The sequence below is a fragment of the Sphaerodactylus townsendi genome, linkage group LG06, assembly GCF_021028975.2.
Source record: "Sphaerodactylus townsendi isolate TG3544 linkage group LG06, MPM_Stown_v2.3, whole genome shotgun sequence".
NCBI classification, from domain to species: Eukaryota; Metazoa; Chordata; class Lepidosauria; order Squamata; family Sphaerodactylidae; genus Sphaerodactylus; species Sphaerodactylus townsendi.
In genome coordinates this window covers 64,783,834-64,808,601 of record NC_059430.1, presented here as the reverse complement: position 1 = coordinate 64,808,601, position 24,768 = coordinate 64,783,834, and the positions used below count along the sequence as shown (strand labels likewise).

The 24,768-nt window shown below is 44.3% G+C and overlaps 1 protein-coding gene across 2 annotated transcripts in view; it reads left to right on the top strand.

Annotated features, from left to right (window-relative positions):
* Positions 1-24,768, top strand: part of ARID2 (AT-rich interaction domain 2) — a 119,351-nt gene that overhangs the window by 48,912 nt on the left and 45,671 nt on the right. For both annotated transcript variants that reach the window (XM_048499974.1, XM_048499973.1), the window contains 3 exons: positions 17,160-17,293; positions 17,894-18,112; positions 23,805-23,872. In XM_048499974.1, the coding sequence (XP_048355931.1) occupies positions 17,160-17,293; positions 17,894-18,112; positions 23,805-23,872 (421 nt within the window). The remainder of the gene's footprint in view (positions 1-17,159; positions 17,294-17,893; positions 18,113-23,804; positions 23,873-24,768) is intronic.

The window sequence follows — 24,768 nt, the reverse complement described above, 5'->3', positions numbered from 1 at the left end:
AGCCAACTGGTAATAATTAGAAAAATATGAAGGTCTTCAATGAGCTCTATTCTAGTCTTCTGATGCCCTTTGTTTTGGAATTGGGAAAGGGTGCATCCTGCCTTCCACCTCTGTATGGCCCATTTATCAAAGCAATGCCACTCCTTCCTCAGAATGTCTGGCACTGGAGTCTACATTCACTTGGGACTACATATGTTAATGATAAAATGAAGGATAAGATTGGGACGACAAGGGGAGAAAGGCAAAGTATAAATGAAGTAAATAATAATCCGAGTGGAATGCTTCTTTCCCAGTTGGCTTGCATATGTACTTGGTATTGTCTCTTTCAAGGCTTATGCAGAACAGAAGAAGCCTGCTTTGCTTTTATAATGGGTTCATGTTGACAAAGCTATGCCCCTGACCATTGCCCCACACTAGCACACTCTGCACTTAACAGTTATACTGTTTGTTCATTCATCATCATGTCTTCAGTGCAGACTCGCATAAGGACTGTTCAGGCTGGCCAAGGAGAAGTGACCAGAAGGCTTCTAAAAGCTTTGAGCTTTGAAGTACTCTCTACTCCCTTCCAGAGCTGAAAGCAGGCTGATTTCCTACCCAAACATTTACATGGAAAGAGATGGAGAGAGCACTCCTCCCTTGGTTCTCTCTTTATTGCTGTGTAGAGAGGATCTGCTTCAGCTGAGTTCTCAATTTACCTCAGGATTTTTTTTTCTTCTCATCAGGTATTCCAAATGTAGAACTGAGATAGCTCAGAACAGTGAGCATGATGCAAGGACATAGGTAAGGGGGGGTTTCCTCGGGTTCAACCCCCCCATTACATGTCTGAAGCGCCGCCCATTTCTTTGTGGGTTTTTGTATTTCTTAATTTTTTTGTTTTTGGCCTGCAGGGGGTACAGTTTTTAGGCTAGCACACCAAAATTTCAAGGATTTGTTGGGAGACGCTCCTGATGATACCATCCAGGTTTGGTGAGGTTTGGTTCAGGGGATCCAAAGTTATGGACTCCCAAAGGGGATGCCCCCATCCCCATTGTTTCCAATGGGAGCTAATAATAGATGGGACTACTCTTTTAAGCGTCCATAACTTTGGACCCCCAGAACCAAACTTCACCAAACCTGGGTGGTATCAGCAGGAGAGTCTCCTGAAGATACCATGAAAATTTGGTTCTGCTAGCTTAACAATTACACCTCTGACAGCAGGCACCTCCCCAAATTTTCCAGATTCTCCTTTTAAATCCACCCTCTTCAGCATGGATTTAAAGGGAGAATCTGAGGTCCCCAGTTTAAACATTAAAGAGCCCCCCTAAAATATCTATACCTACGTCACTGGCATGATGAGACTTCCGGTCTATATCTTGGAGGAACTGAATGTCGTATGTGGGAACAGAGGAACCCAGTAGGGGTGGTGGTGGTAAAAAAAAATCATGATTTTGGAAACTTTGAAAGCAGAGGAATTTCTTTGCAAATATGAAAAGGACTTTGACTTACCATAAGAAAAATAAGTATGATGGATTATAGAATTTTATCTTGGAATGTCAATGGACTTAATGGGTTGGCCAAAAGAAGGAAGGTTTCATTTTTTTAAGCACTAATTGGATATTATACGTCTCATATCAGAAAAACAGATACAAAACATATGATACATAAATTTTTGGGCCAAGAATTTGTCTCCGCATGGGCCCCGTGAGCGGGGGTGCACCAGCATACTTGCAGCCGGTGCACTCCCTTGAGGCTGTTAGCACGTTATCCTGTAAACGATCCTGGTGCCCCAGCGGTCTGTGGGGCTGCCGTCATTCAGCAGAGGCCAGGGGACACGCCTCTGTGGCCATGGCAATGCCTCCGGGTTCAAGGTTCCCTGTGGCCATGGCAATGGCTCCTCTGGTTCAAGGTTCCCTAGAGGGGCAAACCTGCTTCTTCCCAAACCATTTCTAGATGGGTAGTTCTACTAAATGTTGGAGACCGCCTTAGTCAAAGAGGCAGGAAAGATGCTTTAGTCACTTCCTGTAGTCAGCTTGCGGCCATTTTAAGCCCCAGTATCTTTTCTGCCTCGTCAGGGAGTGCAGCTTCTTCATCAAGCTCGTCAGCAGTGTTTGTGTGTTTGAGTGACTGTGTTTATTCGTCTGGATTTGTCTCACTGTTGTGTTGTTCCCACGTCTTCCCCGACCTTAGTGTGTGTGGAACGTGGTGCGTGGTGCCTGTTACTTTTACTTTTAGGTTTCCCGCCATGGCGTCTGCCGCTCAGGTGCCATTTTCTCCCCAGAGGGAGACCTTTTGCTGCTCCGCGGCTGAGAACACGAGGGCTGCTTCTCGTCGTTCTCGTTCCCTCCTGCAAAGCCACTCGGCTAACAGGGACAGGTGCAGAGGGAAGTCCCGCAGCGGCCAGAGGACCAGCCCGCAGACCCCTTCCTCCTCGCCAGACAGGTGAGTGGCGCGACGTGCACGCTCGGCCGGCTCCAGCACGGGGCATCAGGGAGCGTGGGAGGAGCATGCGCGCGGTCGCAGCCGGCGCAGAGATCACATCCAGCAAGAGCTTCGCGGATGCCTCCTCGCCGCGGCCGAGTCCCAGGTATTTCAGCCGGGCTCCTCTTCTTCGCCGCCTCAGACCAGTTCTGCACCAGCCGGAGCAAGCTCTTCCTTCCAGGTCAGGCAGGCCGGAGTGGAGGGGGAGGGGGAGAGTGTTTTGGCGGGCTCCAGCTCTTTAGATTGGAGCAATTGCTCGCCTCAGCAGTTGGTGGCGCTTCTGCATGCCTCCATTGGCGAGGAAGTTGATAGGCGTTTGCAGGCATCCATCCCCCCTTCCCGCCCACAGAGCTATCTCCAGGTCTCGTTCTCCCAGAGAAAGGAGAGGAGGCAGAGACTGGCAGGAGTCCTCAGGCCACTCTGAGAGTAGCGTTCTCAGTGAGGGGGAGCTGGATGTCTCCGATCATTTTTTGTATCCAGAAGAAGTTCCCCTTGAGACAACTGAACAGAGCCAAAGGCTTTTTAAGGTTGAACAGGTTTCCCTTTTGCTGGCCAAAACCATTGCAATTTTGGAACTCCAGGACTCTGAGGAGGCAATTGACCCTTGTGCTGATGGGACCTCCAAGCCCATTAAGGGGTGCCCTAGGGGTAGTGCTTCTATTTTTCCACTGGAAGAGGAGTCTCCAAAGTTTTTTCCCTTGCCCCAGTCCTTTGAATGAAAGTTTAGAAAACAATTGGTAGGTCCTGCAGCCAAAAGGAGTTTCCCTCCAGTTTTCAGGAAATTGTACCTAGCGCCTGAGCATTTAAACAGATTGGTAAAAAGCCCCTTGGTGGATGGGCCAGTGTCTGCCCTCCATTCGGGGGGTCTAGTTTACAGGGATGGGGAGGGATCTCTGAAGGACTCCCTGGATAGAAAGGTGGATCATAGTCTCCGCAAGGTGCATGAGGGGGCAGCCATGGCTGCTAGGATCCTGGCCCCATCTGCCACAGTGGCTAGGGCCACCACTGAGTGGCTGAAATATCTGATGGCCATCATCCTGCCCGAGGATCAGGGAATCAGGGAAGGGGTAGAAAGGGTTTTCATGGCAGTCTCCTACCTTGCCGATTCCACCCTAGATGCCTTCCTGACTACTTCCCGCATTATGGCAGCGGCCCAAGTGGTGCGATGCTTGATTTGGTTAAAGCCGTGGCAGGCGGATTCCCACTCAAAGACAGTGGTTGCCGGTTATGACTTCGAGGGTGGGATCCTTTTTGGGTCAGAACTAGATAAGATCCTAGTCACCACCAAGGAAAAGGGAAAGGTCCTTCCACGATTTGTTAGGTCTGACAAGTCTAGGTTCACCCCTAGGCCTGCCTTCAAGTCATTTCGCTCCTCCTTTCGGGCCTTCTGAGAGTCTAGGAAGCCGGAGTGGCAGACCCCCGGAAACTTCAGAAAACGCCAGTCCTTTCGGGGGCAGCAGCAGCGTTTCAACAAGTCCAGTTCTGAGTTCACTACCAACACCAATAAGGCATGACGTTATGGACTTTCAGATTGGAGGGCAGTTTCAGTTCTTCTCTCATCTTTGGACAGAGCCCCACTCCGATCGCTGGATCCAGGAGGTGGTCTCCTGCGGCTACTCTCTAGAATTCCATTTTTTTCCAAGAGACAGGTACCTTCCCTCCCCCATCAGTGCCAACCCAGACAGGAGGGCCAAAATCGATCAGGCCGTGAATCACCACCTATCCATCAGGGCCATAGTACCGGTCCCCCCAGAGGAAGTGAGGATGGGAGTTTACTCGCACTTCTTTGTGGTTCCCAAAAAGAACGGGGACGTCCAGGCAATTCTCAACCTGCGACATGTGAATTGGTTTCTCCGTCAGTTTCACTTTCGAATGGAGACTCTCTGGTCTACCATGGCGGCGATCCAGCAGGGCGACTTTCTCACTTCCCTGGATTTAGGGGAGGCGTACCTCCATATCCCCATAAATCCAGCGCACTATCGCTTCCTCCGCTTTGGCTTGGGCGACCAGCATTTCCAGTATGTAGCGCTTCCATTTGGGCTGGCAACGCCCCCCAGGGTTTTTACAAAGGTTCTAGTGGCACCGATTGCCTTCCTTCGCAGCAAGGGGATCCACATCCACCCCTATCTCGACGACCTACTGATCAGATCAAGGTCGGAGGTGCGTGCTGCCAGAGATGTGAAGTTAGTCCAGCAAGTGTTGTCGGAACACGGGTTCATCATCAACCTACAGAAGTGTTCCACCAGGCCAACGCAGAGGATGGAACACCTGGGTACACTCATCGACTCTGCAGCCTGCACCCTCTTCGTGCCAGCCCACAGGCTCAGAAAATTCAACAGGCTTGTCTCCGTCTTCTCGCAGCCAGAATGTCCACTCTTCTCCAGCTGGCGAGTCTTCTGGGACTTCTGCTGTCGACCATAGATCTGATCCAGTGGAGCAGGGCCCATGCCAGGCCTCTCCAGGCCTTCCTGCGTCCATGGGCCAGACAGATTATTCAGAAGAAGGATCGTTCCCTGGCCATGACACCGTCGGTTCGACTCAGCTTGAGATGGTGGACGGTTCCGAGCAATCTGGTCAAAAGGAAGGTCTTCGCGCCCCAACACTAGGTACATCTCTTTTCGGATGCCAGTCTGACCGGCTGGGGAGCTACCCTGGATCGAGGCTTTGTCCAGGGCACTTGGACTCAATTGCAATCGGGTCTACCGATCAATGTCCTGGAGGTCAGGGCGATTATGCTGGCCCTCAAGGTCTTCAGAACCCTCATTCTCCAGAGACACATGGTTGTTCACACCGACAACGTGTCAGCCATGTGCTATATCAACCATCAAGGGGGATCGAGGTCAGCCAGTCTCCACAGAGAGGCCTTCAAAATACTCACCTGGGCGAAGGCCAATCTAGCGTCGCTGACAGCGGAACACATCTGGGGGTGCAAGAACACAGAAGCAGACTGGCTCAGCAGGGCCAAGGTCTCCAACACAGAGTGGAAGCTCAAATCACAGATTTTCTGGAAGATAGTGGACAGATTTGGGCTACCTGTGGTTGACCTGTTCGCGTCCTCCCGGAACAACCAGCTTCCAGTCTTCTATGCGAGGTTTCACCACCCACAGGCGAGGGCAGTGGATGCTCTGGTTGCACCATGGCCGGAGGGTCTTCTGTATGCTTTTCCTCCTTTGCCTCTATTACAGAGACTGCTCCGGCGTCTGCAGACGGAAGGAAGGGACATGATGCTAGTGGCTCCGGATTGGCCCAGAAGATCCTGGTATTGGGTTCTACAGGAACTTTCCGTCAGTCCCCCCTTCAGCCTTCCAGCAATTTCAGACCTCTTCTCACAAGGCCCGCTTCTACACCCTGATCCCGGATGGCTCAGGCTGACCGTGTGGCACTTGAAAGGAGGGCCCTGAGGAAAAAGGGGTACTCTAGGAGGGTGGTAGATACCATACTGGCAGCCAGGAGGCGATCCACTATAGGGATTTACAATTCCTCATGGAAAGCCTTTGTTAGGTGGTGTAGGAGGAAACACCTGGACCCCGAGTCGCCTTCCTTACCGTCCATCCTGGAGTTTCTGCAGGACAGATTTACCTCTGGACTGCGCAGTGCTACCCTCCGTCGCCAGCTGGGGGCGTTAGTTACAGTCGTCCCTGAGGTACAGGGGGTTCCCTTAAATAGGCACCCGGATATCTTGAAGTTTATCAAGGGGATGCAGCCGTCACAGGGCCCAGCAGCCCATCGCTTTCCATCTTGGCGGCTCCATGCTGTACTGGATGTGCTAACAAAGTCCCCGTTTGAGCCAGTGCAGTCCATACATCTTAGGTAGCTCCGTATGAAGTTACTATTCTTAGTGGCCATCACCTTGGCTAGGTGGGTCTCAGAGATGCAGGCTATGTCAGTTAACACCAACTTATGTCAGTTTTTTCCTGATAGGGTGGTGCTGAAACTTGAAACCCACCTTTAGACTCAAGGTGGCCACGGGGCCTCCCCCTCTTCATTTGTGAGGCACTATAAATTGGCCTCACTAGATGCAGTTCAGGCCTCCTTCGGTTGGTTGCGTTGCTGTTGTTCTTCTTTATGTTGTGCATCTGTTCCTCGGCTGGTCAAGATACTGAGGCTTAAAATGGCCGCACCTGACTACAGGAAGTGACCAAAGCATCTTTCCTGCCTCTCTGACTGAAGGTGGAGAATACCCAGCAAGGCGGTCTCCAGCATCCAGCAGAAGACCCCTTCACGGTAAGTAACCAATGGGTCGTTTCTGCCATTTGGTCAGCCTTCGCCAGTGCTAAGGTGGATTATCCACTTCAAGTTAGGGCTCCTTCCACCAGGGCCCAAGCCTCTTCAGCTGCTTTTTTTACAAGGGTTGAACTTCACAACCTCTGTAAGACAGCGCCCTGGTCTGCTCCACTCATGTTTCTCTGGCATTACTCCATCGATGTGGACTCCAGGAGAGATACAGCTGTTGGGAGAGCAATGTTGCCACCGCTTCCATGATAAATAAACTTGCTGCTATCCTATTTTCAATGAAGATACAACGATGAAAATGAAGTTGCACCTACCTGTAACTATTGTTCACTGAGAATTTTCTGTGCTGTCATGCATCCCTCCCTCCTTTCCCCTCTGTGGGCTACTGTGTCTTATAATGGTGCTCTTCCATGATGATGGAAAACTCAGAGAGGACCGTTTCCCCTGCTTCCTTTCTATTACCACTTGGGTGGGAAACTAGTTCACTCATACCTCTGGAGGGGATGGGGAATGCACTCCAAGCTCTCATAATCTTCCAGCAGCCTTCTGGTCAGTTCTTTGTGGCTGGCTTGTGTCTCCACAGAAGACACTCGATGAACAACTTTACAGGTAAGTGCAACTTTGTTTTCATCTTTATCTTTATTGCAACTAAAGATTATTAAATATGGAAAACATTCTAATTTTATCAGATGGGCAGTGTGTGGGGGATGCCTCGTTTCAATATTTTAGGAAAGAGGTTCTCTATAAAGGTGGCAGTAGTATATGGAATGTACAGAGCCTGAGTAGTTGCATCCATTACAACAAGAAAGTTACCTTAATCTCTCCTGGCTACTTCATTTAAGTAGGGAAAGGAAGCCAACAATATGGCAAGCCTTTAGAACTATAATTCAAAGAAATAGGTTTTTATCTTGACAGCTCTGTCTAGGGAATCATGCTAATTGAAAAATCACATGCATTTATTTTGTGTATGATGACTTTTTTGCTTCATGGTTTTTTCTATTTTAAATAACAAAAATTAGGAACATACGTAGTAGATAGAAGATATACTTCTGAGTGGCATTGTGTGTGAACAAGCTGTTGGGGTGTGGGAGGACCATAAATTAAATATGAGCGGCCTGTGAGATGCAGTAGCAAAAAAGGCTAATGCAGTCTTGGGGTGTATCAACAGAGTCATAACATCCTAATCCTAAACTGCTCTCTTTAAGTATTTGAAGAGTTGACAGTTGGAGGAGACCAGAGAGCTGTTCCTGTTTGCAGCAGAGAATAGTACTTGCAAAAATGGGTTTAAATTATGTGTGTATAGGCACCAACTGGATATTAGGGCAGCCGGGTGGGGTGGGGGGTATTACAGTAAAAGTTATTCAACAGTGAAATTGGCTACCTAGGGATGAGCTTTTGCTCACTGGCAATCTTTAAGCAGCGGCTGGATAATCACTTCTCAGGGATGCTCTAGGATGATCCTGTATTGAGCAGGGGTAGGTGTATGTGGGTTGGTGGGACTAGATGACCTGTATGTCTTTTCCAACTCTTTGATTCTATAATTTTTGTATCCTTGTAAAATAGATGCTGCAATTTTGCAGGTTTTCCAGTAGAGAGCAGCCTTTTCTAAACTGTGAATGTTTTTTGTGACTTTCAGTATAATCCTATGCAAATTACTCCAGTTTGAACACTGTGAACCCAGTGGGTGTCGGTTAAAGTAATTCTGCATGGGATTTCACTTTACTCATTGTTACAGGGTGATGGGATTGATTGTTGATTTGCACTAAGAGGGTATAAGAAGAAAATTGCTGCCAGTATTTAAATGCATTAAGTTTTATAGATTTGAATGATATTGATAAAGTAGCAAAAACTGGCTATTCTGCATAACATGTAATATGGAGTAGATTTTAGCATGAGAGATAGAATGTAATAAAAAAAATCTAAGGCTCAAAAAACAGCAACGAGAGACACATTTGTTTTATGTGTGATAAAGGAGTATGAACTTCAAGCAGGGGCGTAGATACCATAGGGACATGTGGGGACAAATGTCCTGGGCGCCCACCATTTGATCACATGGGGGGAGAAAAATTTGGGTTCATTTCTATTTTTTTTGTATTTTTAGTGTTTTTACATTGTTGGCCAGCAGGGAGCACAGTTTTTAGACTAGCAGCACCAAAATTTCAGGATATCATCAGTTGAGACTCCTGATGATACCATCCAAGTTTGGTTCAGGTGGTCCAATGTTATTGACCCCCAAAGGAGGTGCCCCATCCCCCATTGTTTCCAATGGGAACTAATAGTAGGTGGGCCTACCCTTTAGAGGGTCCATAAATTTGGACCCCCTGAATCAAACTTTACCAAACCTAGGTGGTATCATCAGGATAGTCTCCTGCTGATATCACCCAGGTTTGGTGAATTTTGGTTGAGGAGATCCAAAACTATGGATCCTCAAAGGGAGCACCCCATTTCCCATTGTTTGCAATGGGAACTAATGGTAGATGGGGCTACCCTTTTGAGGGCCCATAACTGTGGATCCCCTGAACCAAACTTCACCAAACCTGGGTGGTATCATCAGAAGAGTCTCCTGAAGATAGCCTGAAATTTTGGTACTTCTCGCTTAAAAATTGCTCCCCTGATAGGCACCCTCAAATGTTTCCCAGATTCTCCCTTTAAATCCACCCCCTTTGGAGTAGATTTAAAGGGAGAATCTGGGCTCCCTAGATTAAAAAACACTGAAAGTATTATCGAAGGCTTTCACGGACAGATTCAACTGTTTGTGGTGGGTTTTACAGGCTGTGTGGCCATGGTCTGGTAGATCTTGTTCGTAACGTTTCACCTGCATCTGTGGCTGGCATCTTCAGAGGTGTATCACAGAGAGAAGTTTGTTATAAGAGATGTCTGGACAGTGTTTAACAGACTGCTCTCTATGATACACTTCTGAAGAGGCCAGCCACAGATGCAGGCGAAACATGAGGAACAAGATCTACCAGACCACAGCCACGCAGTCCAGAAAACCCACAACAACCAACATTGAAAGTGATGCAGTTTGGGTGGTGGGTGGGGAATCTACCCTGAAACAGCATCATTTTCAATGTTGTTTAAACTAGGGAGCCCAGAGTCTCACTTTAAGGTGGATTTAAAAGGAGAATCTGGGCTCTCTAGTCTAAACAACATTGAAAGTGATGCTGTTTCAGAGTGGATTCCTTCACCCCACCCTGAAACAGCATCACTTTCAATGTTGTTTAAACTAGAGAGCCCAGATTCTCCCTTAAAGGTGTATTTAAAAGGGGAATCTGGGCGCTGTAGTCTAAATAACATTGAAAGTGATGCTGTTTTGGAGTGTGTTGTTGTTGTTTAATTGGGGTGTATCAATGTTGTTTAAACTAGGGAGCCCTGGGTGTGCAGATTTGTGAGCTGGGGCATGTTCTATATGATGGTGACTTCAAGATGACCTGGTGCAAAAAAATCATTCTTTTGTTGTGGGGGGTGACCACCCATGCAAGGCGGGGGGGGGGGGGGGCAGAAAACTCCGCCATGGGCTCCATTTTCACTAGCTACGCCTCTGACTTCAAGATAGTTCTGGCAACACAAAGAACATTTACAAGGTTACTTTTGCTATCTGTTAAATTTGAACTTGGCTGGCCACTTTTGTATTAAACTAGCTGAGTGGACACTGAGGAAATTAGAGAGATTGTTCATCTCCCCTGTCCCTTTAACTGCTTCCATCAACCTTCACTGTAAATCCAAAGGTAATGATATTTCTGTATGATTCGCTCAGCTAGACTTAACATTTGCCGAGCTCTTTTTTCAGTCAGTAAAATACAACTGTTTTTTAGCTTTTAGATCAGGGGTAGGGAACCTGCGGCTCTCCAGATGTTCAGGAACTACAATTCCCATCAGCCTCTGTCAGCATGGCCAATTGGCCATGCTGGTAGGGGCTGATGGGAATTGTAGTTCCTGAACATCTGGAGAGCCGCAGGTTCCCTACCCCTGTTTTAGATGATTCAAAAAATCCCAGTCAGAATCCTGATTTTGTGAAACAGCTGCTACATTGTGTGTGTGTGTGTTTGTGTGTGTGTGGAGAGAGAGAGAGAGAGTGCAAACCAGATGTCCCCTATGGATTGCCACCAAACTTCATTGCCACAGATGCTATCTACTGATATACCTCTTTGCGTTCCCATATGGCAACAGATGGCACTGCTCAAGACTTACCGTGACTGACCTGTAGGATTTTGATTTTATTTTTAATTAATACTGTGACTAAGATATATAGTCATATTCCAGTCTTTGTAAAAGCTTTGTTCCAACATTTGCTGTTAAGTCCATTGGAAGTTAATAGCAGTAGGATTTAAAGAACACCAGCAGACATGGCACTGGTTTCAGAGCATCACAGGGAAAACAGTATTGAAATTCCTAAAAACTAGGAATGAGAAGATTCCTACAGAAGCCTCTTGTGCCACACCCCACCATTGTTCCTGTGACTTTCAGGAGCAGTTCGGGCACAAGGGGCACCAGTGGTAGTTGGGAGGTGGCAAAATGTCCTTCTGTGTACACAGTTTTAGGATCCAAGGTGATGTAGATTCTGAGGAGCCACTCCTGCCTGCTGGTGCAATGCCTTTTTTCTTCCAGGGATAGGACTAGCTTGAGCCAATTCATTTCTTCCTCTCAGCATTCCATCCAGTAGTATAGATGTGCATTTTTTTTTTGGCTGCTTGTCATTGAAACCATACCCTAAAAAGGTTTTAGTATTGGACATAATTATAACTTCTGTGTAAATTTAAGACACACACACACACACACACCCTTTGATGGCATTTGAGGAAATACTGTAATGACATCAGTACTGAGTGAGAGTTGGGAATTTTTATAACCTCAGATATATAGAATACTGGCCAGCAGTATTCTGTGAATTCTTAATTAATTGTACAATTGCTTCACATATAAATACTACAAGATGTGGATCTTTGCCACATATTTCTCCCTGTACGTGTAATTTTTAGAGTGTCAGAATTAGTCTTGCTCAGAATCCATAAAGACTGGTTGATCTGCAATGGAAAATCATGTTTTTAAAGCCCTAAGTCAGCTTTTGTTCATAGTAATTAAAGTATGCTTATTCTTTTTTTTTTTGTTTCGTGGGCAAGATTACTTTTAGTTTTTTTTTCCTTTCACTAAAGAAGTTCTGTGGAGTTTAGGCCATATAGCATCTGGGTCCAAGCAGTGTAAACCTTAAACAACAATACCTCCAATTACATAAAAGCTAATAATATGATGCCTCTCTCCCTCTGAGCTAGGAGAACAAGATCTTCGTGTTTCCTGTAACCTGTAATGATTACCCAGAACACCCCAGTTCTTTCCCTGCTTCAGGGGAAAGCAGTAGCTAGTTGCTTGCACTACAGAGAAAAATAGAACTTTTACCTTCACTTTTATCTTTATCTTTTCTTCCTTTTTGCACTGTTGACTCTCTTGATTCTCTTGGTTCTTCTCTTTTGTATCTGGTTGTCCCCCCTATCAATGCCTATTATTTTTTCCTTGTTGTGAGAGAGGGTGAAGGCTCGGCCTGTTTGAGGCCGTTCTTATTCCCTCCTAAGAGCTGCTTTAAGAGCTATTTCTCAACGAGGACATGGGGAAAGAAGGCAGCAATATCTTCCTGTCGGAGGACAGTCAAGCGGCAACTAGAGCCATGTGCAAGGAGAACCAGGCAGGCACATCCCAGGCAAGGCATGCACTGAACTTGGGGAAAGTTAAAGCGGTATCCTCTTCTAGCACTCAAAAATGTACAGAAAGGGTTGTAAAGGGCAAAATGGTCACTGGAGGCTCTGAGGTAGCATGGCAGGCCACAGTTCAGTCAGAGGCCACCTTGACCTTTGCAGGCAGACGAGATTCCTGTGGGATCCACCAGATGCCTTGACAGGGATGATGGAAAATGTGCATATCCAGTTTGGATGTTTCAAGTGCTGCCCTAGTGTTTTTGGGATGGCGCCCAGCATGCCAATTACCACTGGGACAACCTCAGCTGGTTTGTGCCATAGATTCTGAAGCTTGGTTTTCAAATCGTGGCATCTAGTGACCTTCTCGTGTTCTTTTTCAGTGATCCTGCTGTCACCATGTCGATGTCGATGATGGTCACTTTCTTGTCCTTGATCACGGTGATGTCTGGTGTATTGTGTTTCAATACTTTGTCCGTTTGGATACGAAAGTCCCACAGGATCTTGACCTTCTCATTTTCCCACCAGTTCTTAGCTGTTCTTATGTTGTAATTCTTGCATACATTCCAGTGGATCATCTTGGCCACTGAATTGTGCCTCAGGTTTCCTTGGCCTTATCTGAAAATGCTTGGTCATCTCTTATGATTAGGTCTGCCCTCCTGGATGGAAGGTTTCCTGGGAGTAGTGGGATAGCTTCTACCTTCATACTTGCGCTCCACTGAGCAAAGTTTATTTTTACTTATATATTTATGTATTTATTGAAATATTTATTCTTTCTCTTTCAAGTCTGAAGCCATTCTTCAATCTGAGGAGCCTTCTTCCCACTTAATTGGTTTTTCTGGTGGAGGATGAACCATTGAAGTGGGAGGAAGGCTGCTTGAAGGAGGGCTGGATCCACCCCACCATGTATTTCATTCTGCACTTTGTAGATCAAGCATGGGATATAACTCCTATGAAACAGTAAAAGAAATTCCATCTGTTCATGAAATGTATTGGTTTCCCCCATGAAAACATAGATTTGAAAAAAGTTGGAAAGAATAAGGAGTGCCTTTAAAAGTAGTAACATATTTACTGTGTCATAGCTTGCATGAGAAAATCAATACTGAGGACAGTATTGTACAATAAATGTGGTAACTTATATCATCTATATAAGATTTATTTTTCTGTCTATTACAAATGAGGCTAACCCTCTGGTTTTGCAAGGGATTCATTTTGTGCAGGTGATAAATGCTACTGTATTGTCGAAGGCTTTCACGGCCAGAATCACTGGGGTGCTGAGTGGTTTCCGGGCTGTGTGGCCGTGTTCTAGCAGCATTCTCTCCTGACGTTTCGCCTGCATCTGTGGCTGGCATCTTCAGAGGATCTGATAGTAGGAATGGAAAGACAGTGGAGTATATATACTGTGAGGTCAAAAGGTGAGGCCCTCTGAATAGAGTAGCCTGGTATGTGAGTCACAAAGAAGTCTGTAGCCTGGGAGTAACAATGGAGATAGCAAGGTCAATAGGTGAATGCATCTGAATAGAAGTATCCTGGTCTTTGTTTCCTTTGATTGCTATTGTCTATAGTTGTCCTATGTTTGAGTGGAGCTGATTAGTCACTGTCTTTTTCAACACTGGCAGCCAAATTCTGTTCATTTTCATGGTTTCTTCCTTCCTGTTGAAGTTGTCCATGTGCTTCTGAATTTCAATAGCTTCTCTGTGTAGTCTGACGTAGTGGTTGTCAGAGTGGTCCAGAATTTCTGTGTTCTCAAATAATATTCTGTGTCCAGGTTGGTTTATCAAATGTTCTGCTATTGCTGATTTTTCTGGCTGAAATAGTCTGCAGTGCCTTTCGTGTTCTTTAATTGGTGTCTGAGCACTGCATTTGGTGGTTCCTATGTAGACTTGTCCACAGCTACATGGTATGCGGTAGACTCCTGCAGTAGCTAGAGGACCCCTCTTATCCTTTGCTGAACGTAGCATTTGTTGAATTTTCTTAGTGGGTCTGTAGATTGTTTGTAGGTTATGTTTCTTCATCAGTTTTCCTATACGGTCAGTGGTTCCCTTGATGTATGGTAAGAACACTTTCCCTCTAGATGGCTCTTTATCATTGTTCATGTGGCTTGTTCTTGGTCATGCAGCTCTTCTGATGTCTGTAGTAGAGTAACCATTAGCCTGTAGAGCCCAGATTAGGTGATTCAATTCATCTTGAAGGAGGTGGGGTTCACTGATTCTGTTTGCGCGATCTACCAGGAGTCTACCGCATACCATGTAGCTGTGGACAAGTCTACATAGGAACCACCAAACGCAGCGCTCAGACACCAATTAAAGAACACGAAAGGCACTGCAGACTATTTCAGCCAGAAAAATCAGCAATAGCAGAACACTTCATAAACCAACCTGGACACAGAATATTATTTGAGAACACAGAAATTCTGGACCACTCTGACAACCACTATGTCAGACTACACAGAGAAGCCATTGAAATTCACAAGTACATGGACAACTTCAACAGGAAGGAAGAAACCATGAAAATGAACAGAATTTGGCTGCCAGTGTTGAAAAACTCTAGAATCAAGACAGTGACTAATCAGCTCCACTCAAACACAGGACAACTATGGACAATAGCAATCAAAGGAAACAAAGACCAGGATACTTCTATTCAGATGCATTCACCTATTTATTTATTGATTGATTGATTGATTGATTGTTTAGTTTTATATACCACCCTATCCCCGAAGGGCTCTTGCTCTTGACCTTGCTATCTTCATTGTTACTCCCAGGCTACAGACTTCTTTGTGACTCACATACCAAGCTACTCTATTCAGAGGGCCTCACCTTTTGACCTCACAGTATATATACTCCACTGGCTTTTCATTCCTACTATCAGATCCTCTGAAGATGCCAGCCACAGATGCAGGCGAACCGTCAGGAGAGAATGCTGCTAGAACACGGCCATACAGCCCGGACACCACACAGCACCCCACCGATAAATGCTACTATTTGAACATACAATTTGATAGAGCTCTTAAAGGTTCAGCTGATACAGAATGTGATAATATGCCTTTTAATGGGAGTGAATCTTTAGAAACATTCAGTGCTCTAGAGCTTGTGCTGGCTTCATGCATCACATGGAATACAATTAGAAGTGCTGGCTTGGTCTTACCTTAGGCCTCAAAAGACAACTTTTTTCCTGATGCATTTTCTGGCTGTGATGATTTTTTTTTTACCCTAAGAACCCGATCCTATGCTTATTTTTGGAGACATAAGTGTGTACATATTCCTATGTAAATGTGGATAGAATTGCACTGTAAGGCTGTTTCACAAACTGCAAGACTTTTCTGTTGAGAATTGCTTTCTTTTCCCTCAACCATTTTGAAGGTGCAGACTGTATTGCCCACTTCAGATGCCATGTCTGGACTGGGAATGTGTTGTGATGCTCCCTGTTCCATTTCTCCCCTCCCCTTTCTCTGACTCAATGATTCTCCTTATTTCTGGGTTTCTACTAACCACAACCGCTATGGCATCTACGTTGGATGAGCTATAGTTTGTTCCCAGGGTCTGTGATCTGAAACCATGGTTTGAAGTAATTTCTCAAATCATGGTAAACTACCTTTTGAGGGAAACTATGCATGAAAGGGAAAAGGGAAGTCTATGGCATGTTCCTGATCCTCTAAACCAGTGGTGGCAAACCTATGGCACGGGTGCCAGAGGTGGCCCTCAGAGCCCTCTCTGTGGGCACTCGTGCAGAGTTCATCATGTGGGAGGGGGGTGGAAAAACACCGCCCCACACACACACCCATCTAGGCTGGCCTGGGCATGATACTTTATCTGGGAGTAAGCTCAGTTGCTGGCAATGGGGCTTGCTTCTGAATAAACCCTCCTAGGATCGTGATTCACCCATTTGAAGCGTTGCACGGTTGCTTCACCAAGCTTACTCCTGAGTAACGCGTGCCTCGGAGCCAACCATTTTTTCTAAACTAAAACCTCAGTATTCAGGTTAAATTGCCATGTTGGCACTTTGCGATAAATAAGTGGGTTTTGGGTTGCAATTTGGGCACTTGGTCTCGCAAAGGTTTGCCATCACTGCTCTAAACCATGATTTAGACAGAAACCTGAACAAATTCTATATTTGCTGGTTAAGTTGTTTGGGAGTTCTGGTCTGCAAATGTTAAGGATGTGACCAACAACTTCTGTAAAGGGTGGAGTTGATGCACCTAATCTGTAGGTGTATCTATTAAAAGTTAATACTATAATGATGGTTTTTTTTACTTTCGAGAGTCAGCATGGTATAGTAGTAGTTCAGAGTGATTGAATCTAATCTGTAGAACAGGGCTTGATTCTCCATTCTTCCACTGCTGGGTGACTTTGAGTTAGTCACAATTCTATCCATGTCCTTTCAGCCCCACCTACCTCACAAGGTGGCTGCTGTGGGGAGAGGAAGGCAATGGTAAGCTTCTTTGACACTCCTTAAGATAGAGAAAAGTGAGGTATAAAAATCAGTTTTTCTAATCGAAGGGTTCATAGTTCGATTGATTGACCTGTAATGCAGTGAAAATTGAATGCCATTAAAGAGCGTATATAAAATCCTTCTAAAGAGTCTGTGTTTCTTAATGGGGTAGCATTTTCCAAACTAAAACCTAGTACTGTAGAAGAACATTTTAATTTGGTATCTTTGAATTAAAAGTCTTGAGCCAAATTTTTAAAGATATTTTCTGTATTCTCCTAAAATTAAAGTTAGTTTCTTGCAGTATTTTAATACTTTATTCAACTGTGTATACTGAAAAATCTTTGCTATTCTTTTCAGTTACCTAGAGAAGTACGAGAAAGTACATCACTTTGGAGAAGATGATGATGAGGTACAACCAGGCAATCCAAAGCCACAACTTCCTATAGGTGCAATCCCGTCTTCGTATAATTACCAGCAGCACAGTGTGTCAGGTATACTTTGATAAACTAATAAATTTTCGCAATCTACATAACTAATTCCCATCTGTACCTTTATCTGCGGATACCTTAATCTGCAGTTGAGGGGACACTCACCTCAGACATATATTTCTGCAGACTTGGAGGACCCTAAGTCTGCAGAAAAGTCTGAAAAGTAAAAACAACAACAATGGGTGTTTGGAAACCCCAAATTACCTCAGGCTGCAGGCAGCAGCACAGCCTAGGAGCTGCACTGTGTCCAATCATGACCTTGGCAGCTCTTGGTGGAAATATCAGTGTTTTGTGAGCCGCTGAAGGAGGAAGGGAAGCCTCAACACACCTGTCCAGAGCACTGTGGGCAAGCTGCCAAGAGGGAGAGTGGGGTAGGGAGGAACCACAGCCTACCAGCCTGGTCTGTGGGTAAGCTGTGATAAGCAGAGCTGTGTGGAAATGGGAAGCCTGGAGAGAGAGGGGAGGGAGGAAGACCGATGGGGTGGCTGTTTCTGCAAGTTTCTTGTGGGTCTTCACATGTAGTTTCTCATTCTTATGGGCAAAATGGTCCAAGAGTTGAAGTTGCAGTGTTACTAATGGTATATTTTTTGCCTTCATAACCAGATTTTCTTCGACAAAGTTATGGGCTTTCTATGGACTTTAATTCACCAAATGACTATAATAAACTGGTGCTTTCTCTGTTATCTGGACTCCCAAATGAAGTGGACTTTGCTATTAATGTGTGCACTCTTCTATCAAATGAAAGCAAACATGTTATGCAGCTTGAAAAGGACCCAAAAATCATCACTTTACTGCTAGCTAATGCTGGGGTATTTGATGACAGTAAGTTTTTTTATTTCATGTAATCTTCTAAAGAATAATTATTCAAACTGCTGTTTAATATGCTTTTGTCTTTTTGATATTTTACCTACCTGAACTTTATGTATATTGCATAGTCCTTTTAATGCTTTATCCAAATATTCACTCTATGAAGTGTATGTCTTGTAAGAAAGAGCCCCATATTTGCAGTACCAGTACTACAAGTACAAATAATTTGCCTTCAAGCCAGATGTTGTGCATAGATACTGGCCTCTACTGATGGGATGATCCACTGAGGTCAAAGATTCTGTGACTTCAGGAACCCAAACAGTTTTTTATTGAACCCTTTGGTACTTGGCATTGTTCTGTTGGTAACCAGGATGTTTGATTGCTTCTGCAGAGTGTTCTTTGAAGAATGCAACCCAAGAGAGGGTAGTTTAAATATACTTTTGTTGATTAGGCTTGTGCAAGGTATGATTTGCAATTTTTTTTCAAAAAGAGAATGTTACTTTTTTCTGCTTGAATTCCTTCACAGTGCTCTGTGGGTTGGATCTCGTGGATTCATTCCACTAGTGGAGGCTTTTTCTTTATTGCATTGTTTTTGAATCTTGAAATTTGTCTTGAGTCTCACTGGAAAAAAAGCAAACTATAAGCAAATAAATTTTCCTTTGACAGAAGGAACATCTTGCAGAAGAGCTTCTTTTATCAGGAGAAAGCACCCTCCATGGGAGGAAATCATGCCCCTCAACAGAATGGATCCACAGGGCCTATTCCTGCACTTCAGACAAATTATACAATTTTAAGCACTTTCTTCACAGAAAGGTGCAATCATATCCTGCTTGGTGTGGGACAGGCTCTAGATGCAGGACTATGCCAAAAATTCAAGGAAGAACAACTAAAATTCTTCCAGATTTCCTGTCTCCTAGACTGAGTCACTCGCTTTCCTCAGTTCATTTCCTGCCCCATTAAGGCGAGGAGGCTTTTGTAGGAACTGCTCATCAAAGACCCTACAGCTCAGCAGAAGGCACTCATATCTCTACTCCTTTCTACCTATTTCTTCCAATTTCTTCATTCTTTACCTCAATTTCTTGTTCTTGCCTACTACCCCCCTCCCCCACCGAGGGCAGAATGGCTGAGGCAATCGAGAACACGGAGAACTTCAACAAAGCCTCAGAGTTTCATTTTCATGGAGAATGGGGACCCTCTTGTCTTCCCCAAAACAGGAGGAAGTGACTGCTCCCCTGCGCCATTAAGCAGGTACAAACCTGAAGAGTGGTCAATGGCAGGTGAGGAAGTGTGTCAAGAGGGAGCACGCTGCATGGTTCGACCATGCTTTAGAGAATGCCTCAACAGCAGCAGCCAATTCTGGTGGGAAAATCCTTGGTGCCAGTAAAAATGGCAGACACTCACTCAGCACTTTTGACCATAGCAGAGAAGTCAAAAAGAGAAAGCACCACTGTAGAGCAAAGGAGAAATGCCTGCCCTCCCTTCCAGTCTCAGTTTTCCAGAATCTCCCAGAGATAGCAAACTGGCTTCACCATGCAATGTTGAAGGAAGTCTGGCCATCAATATCAGGCTGCACATTCCCTGAGAAAGAGCCAGAAAAGACACCATGTGAGGTTCTCCTCCGGATCTTATTCTCCACCCCACCCCCCTTCCCATGGATTGTTTAGATGGGGAAGAAGGAAGGGTTCCTCAGATAGAGGGCAAGTTGCAGGATACCAGCCCTGGGTGACTAAAGTGGCACAAAAAAACCACAAATACAACAAAAAACCTCCACAGTGGCACACAGACTCTTCCCTTCTCACAGTAATCCAGCCCCCTACTACAGGGGTAGAAGGAAGTCAATCAGTTCTTCTCCTCATAGCTTTCCTCTCAAAGGATTTAATTACTAAAGACAGGGATGGATACCTGTGTTGCCAATTTCACTGTCAGTCAGATTACGCTTTCAGAAAATTCCATGAGGCCTCTGCAATTAGGGCATCAGTCACATAATCTCTGTCTGTGAGGGCTTCCATATTTGGGATAGGAAGCTAGTACAGTTGGTTCCAGAGGAAGGGAAAAAAGACCAGGGAAGGTTCTTATAGGCTCTTTAAAGTGGTCGCATTTATGGCTGATGGTACTGTGGACAGACTGGGCCTTTCCTTCTGCTTGTGCTATGGCATTGTCAGTTGTGGCACATAAAAGCCTCTGTTTCAGAGCATAGCAGGCTATCACACCAGTCTAATATCAGCATCCTTTCCATTTTAGGGAAATAAGCTCTTTGGAGACAATGTGGATGACATCCTATTAGAAACCAAGAATAAGAAGAAAACCATGCCTAGAGCATATAGGAGAGATGATAGGAGCCCTTCACTTTCCTTTTGAAGACAGCATGCTCTGTCATGCCTCAAAGGCAACAAAAAAGCAAGGATTTTTCCAGTCCAGAAACAACGAACCTAAGTGCTTGAATTCCAATAAAGGGAATAAGCCCCGCAAAATACTGCATGACACCAGATTCCCACAAGTGGAAAGAAGATTAGTCCACTTCTTCTCCAAGAGCAGTCAGTCCAACATGAACCTATGGATAATGGACACTATAAAATGACATATGCAACAGAATTCAAATGTTTTCTACCAGAGAAGTTTTTTCTTTCTCCAAAATCCAGAGGGAGAAAACCTGCTGACTGTGGAAGCCATTTGTCACCTAGTAAACATTGAGACCACAAAACAGGTCCATCACTGTCAAGCATCATCAGGGGTTTACTCAGATTCTTCACAGTCCTCAAGAGAAATGGGGACTGGTAAACTATTCTGGATTTAAAGTACGTAACTATATTTGTGGTCCACAAATATTTCAAGATGGTGACATTCAGATCTATCACAGATGTGCATCACTCTCAAGACTTCATGGCTTCCAAAGACACCAAGTCATATCTCCACATTCCCATTCTTCCATCTCACCATAGTTTCTTGAGATTTGCCTACTCTACTAGTTCAAAGCCCGACCCTTTGGGATAACTATTACGCCAAGGGTGATGATGACACTGGTAGCTGTTCGTTGTCATCAGGGAATCCATGTTCAACTGTACAACCTGCTGATCAGATCTCCAAGCCTAATATAAGCACATGTGGACATTCTGCCACCACCATGAGTTTCTCATCAATTCAAACAAGAGCAATCTACTTCCATCACAGTGATTAGAATATCTGGGGATTATAATAGATTCCCCCATAAACAGACTACCTACTAGAGGGGAAAATCCAGAAAATCTTAGGCATGACAAAACAACTAATAAATTCCAGGTCATTGTCACTAATAACACTGACACGACTCCAAGGTCTAATGACTACTAGTCTGGATTTGGCTCCTTGGACAAGGTTTAATTTCCATCCTCTGCAGTGATTTCTGAGACCTTTCCAGTTGCAGATTTTCCAGAAGACAGGAATTAGTTCTTATTTACCCTCTTTGACAGGGCCTTGTCTAGACAAAGGCAAGGAATACTTCAAGCCCAACATAATTGAAATATTTACAGATGCAAGCCTGACAGGCTGAAGGTCAACTTGTCAGAGAAGATATACACAGGGGAGCTGGAACTGTGCAGTGTGGAAGATGACCATCAACCTTCTTGAGATCAGGCTGGGTCTAGTCAAGTTCCAAAATGAAATTAGGAACAATCTGTATCTCAGTGAAAGTCTACGTAAACAAGCAGGGTGGGTCCACGTCTTCAGTTCTCCATACACAGATAGCCTTTAGAAGGAAGATATTACAGCAAATGGTGCAGGTGCACTCATTCTCCCACCCGACATGAGATACAACTGCTTTGGATATTCCATGTCAAGATGCCCTCCCCCCTCAGAATGAGAAAACAACATTGGCACTTGCCAGAAGGATTCCTTCTGCTCTGAGGAAAGGAGAGTATCTTGTTCCCCCCTGATTTAAAGGGGGGGGGGGCAAGCTGTGTCTTCCATGTTAGTGCCTTCTTTTTCCCTGTCCTGTTTCATCTTCCCTAAAACGTTTGAATGGTTTACTTACTATTTTAGTAGAGATACTGCTTTGGGAGTTATCGAACTGAGGAAAGTTGGTGATTCTGCCAAGGAGATAGCAAGACTGGAAGAATTTTAGTCCTGCCTCCTTGATAGGCAGATGGGAATCATTCAAGCCAAGACACTTTTTCCTTCCTCAGAGCAGAGCAAACCCTCAGTAGGTACTGATGTTCCTTTTTGGTTCTAACTCCACCCTCTGGGAACACCAGGTAGATAGCAAGACTGGAAGAATTTTAGTCCTGCCTCCTTGATAGGCAGATGGGAATCATTCAAGCCAAGACACTTTTTCCTTCCTCAGAGCAGAGCAAACCCTCAGTAGGTACTGATGTTCCTTTTTGGTTCTAACTCCACCCTCTGGGAACACCAGGTAGTGGAGTGCATGCTCACTAGAAGACAGAGTTGCACTTTTTGCTCAGTTCTTTGACAAATATCGTGGAAACATTGTGAAGGAATTCTCTAAAGCCTGTTCTAAAACAAACCAAAGTTTTGCAGTTTTTGTTGAGAATGCATTCTCCTTTCATTTTTTTTAACATTTTGCCCTGTTGGGCATTTCCCCCTTTTTTTTAACGTTTTGCCCTGTTGGGCATTTCCCCCTTTGTTTGTGTTCCTTAGCTTCACTGGAAGCTAAATTTAGTTATTCTGATAGATGTTTTTCCAATACCTTTTCAAAGTGAGAAGAAACCAAGGTGCCCAAAAAGCTTCTCTTTTTTTTGGTATGTGTTCTAGAATTTCTTTGCCCCATCCATTTCATGGCTTAGAGCACAGGTCCTTAGTATGTATGCATAATAGTGCCCCTCAACACCTTTTATGGCACCCACCAAGGGTTTTAAAAAGTGGGTGGGAGCAGGTAAGGCTCTTGACCAGCAAGGTTTCTGATCAGTCAGGTGGAGACCTGACTCATTGTGCAGATTTAAATAATATCACTTTGTCAGGAGCTGCCACCTTCGTGTTGGTTTTATTTCCCCACTTACTCCTCTTTCCCAGTGTATTTTAAAAAAAATTACTTCTGTTCTCTGCACTTGGACTTCTTCTGTGCATATGTGTGCCCCCCTTCCGGTGGCAGCCACTGCAGTTGTGCTCAATGCTCTGTATCAGAATTCCAAATATGCCACGTCTTGCTTGTTGCACATCACTCTGTTCATAACTTTGTCATACCTTTTCACCTACCACATAAATTCCTTCTGAGAAAATTCTGAAATCTCCATTACTGCATTCATATCATAATTAGAGAAATGAACACTTTTATGTGAAGAAAAGTAATTGTAGCAGCTTTGCTTTTGTTGGTGTCATTTTTTTTAGCTGTGGGATATTTTAGAAAAACTTGCTTTCTTTAAGGGTGTATATAATAGGCACATTTACTTCCCTTGACAGGGCCAACAAGAAATTGTTTTCTACAAGTTCAGTTAACTGTAGTCAAACCCTTTTAGAATCACATTTTGCTTGAAATAACAGATTTGCCCTTGGAAAGAGAGGACATCTCTAGTCCTTGTTGTAATCTGTGACATCCCGTTCAGGTAAAAGAATGAACAGAAAAGTACCTCTTCTAATGGACAGTAATGCAGCTGCTACAATAGAGCCATTAAGTCCTCTGCAACTACAATACTGCAAAATTACTTGATGTTTGGATGTAGTATTATCAATGCTTTACGGACAATCTCTAATTGTAACCTTCGTGCTTTTTAACTCATAGCTTTAGGTTCATTTTCTACAGTATTTGGTGAAGAATGGAAGGAAAAAACGGATAGAGATTTTTTTAAGGTAATCTTAAAAGCTTGTGAAGTTATTTTTATTAAGAAAAAGTTATGAAATTATTTTCTGTGTGCTAGGACTGCTCTTCTTGACAGTATATTTTGCCTGAAAACGGTAATCTCAAAACTGTTACCCAGAGAGGGCACTTGGAGATTTTTTAGAGTAGAAGACTTTGGTTAAAAAAATGCCAAATATCTTTTTAGAATGTTAACATTAGAGTCCTTTGCAAAGTTACTTCAGTCTAAGCACATTTACTTCAATTTGCTTCGACTGTAGTAACTCTTCGGAGGACTGTACTGCTAGAAAACTAAGATGAAAATGGAGTGGATAGGTAATATTTGTAGTGACACCATCAGTTTACTGAGTATTAGCAATGTCTAGAATCTTCTAAGCTTTCATTGGTGCAATTCACAGTGGTAAAAGCTAGACAATGCAACTAGACAGTGGCAAAAGCTAGACAACCTATATGTGCAACTTCACTGAGCACATTGTTCATAGAAATCAGCCTCTTAACACATGCAGTGTTCCTTTTAAATCACAATGCACTATTCACTGTACATTTGGATTGCAATGCTGCACACTAATGCTGAAAAACTGAAATTCATATGCAAAATTTTGATCTGTGCTTGGGATTAATACAGGTGTATTATGAGCCCTGTTCAACTTGTTTCCAAAAAGTACATATTTTTAGTAGGCCCTGTTGATGAGATTTGCCCACTAGAGGGCAGGATCTGCTATATCAATAACCCAGCAAAACAACTTTCTCTAAAGCTTGTTTTGTGTAAGAGAACTTCTCGTTACATTACATTTTAAAATAAATGGATTCATGATAATATGTAGCACAGATTGGTTGTTATATATATGGTGATGGCCTGATGGAATCAGTACAGAATTTAACAAACATT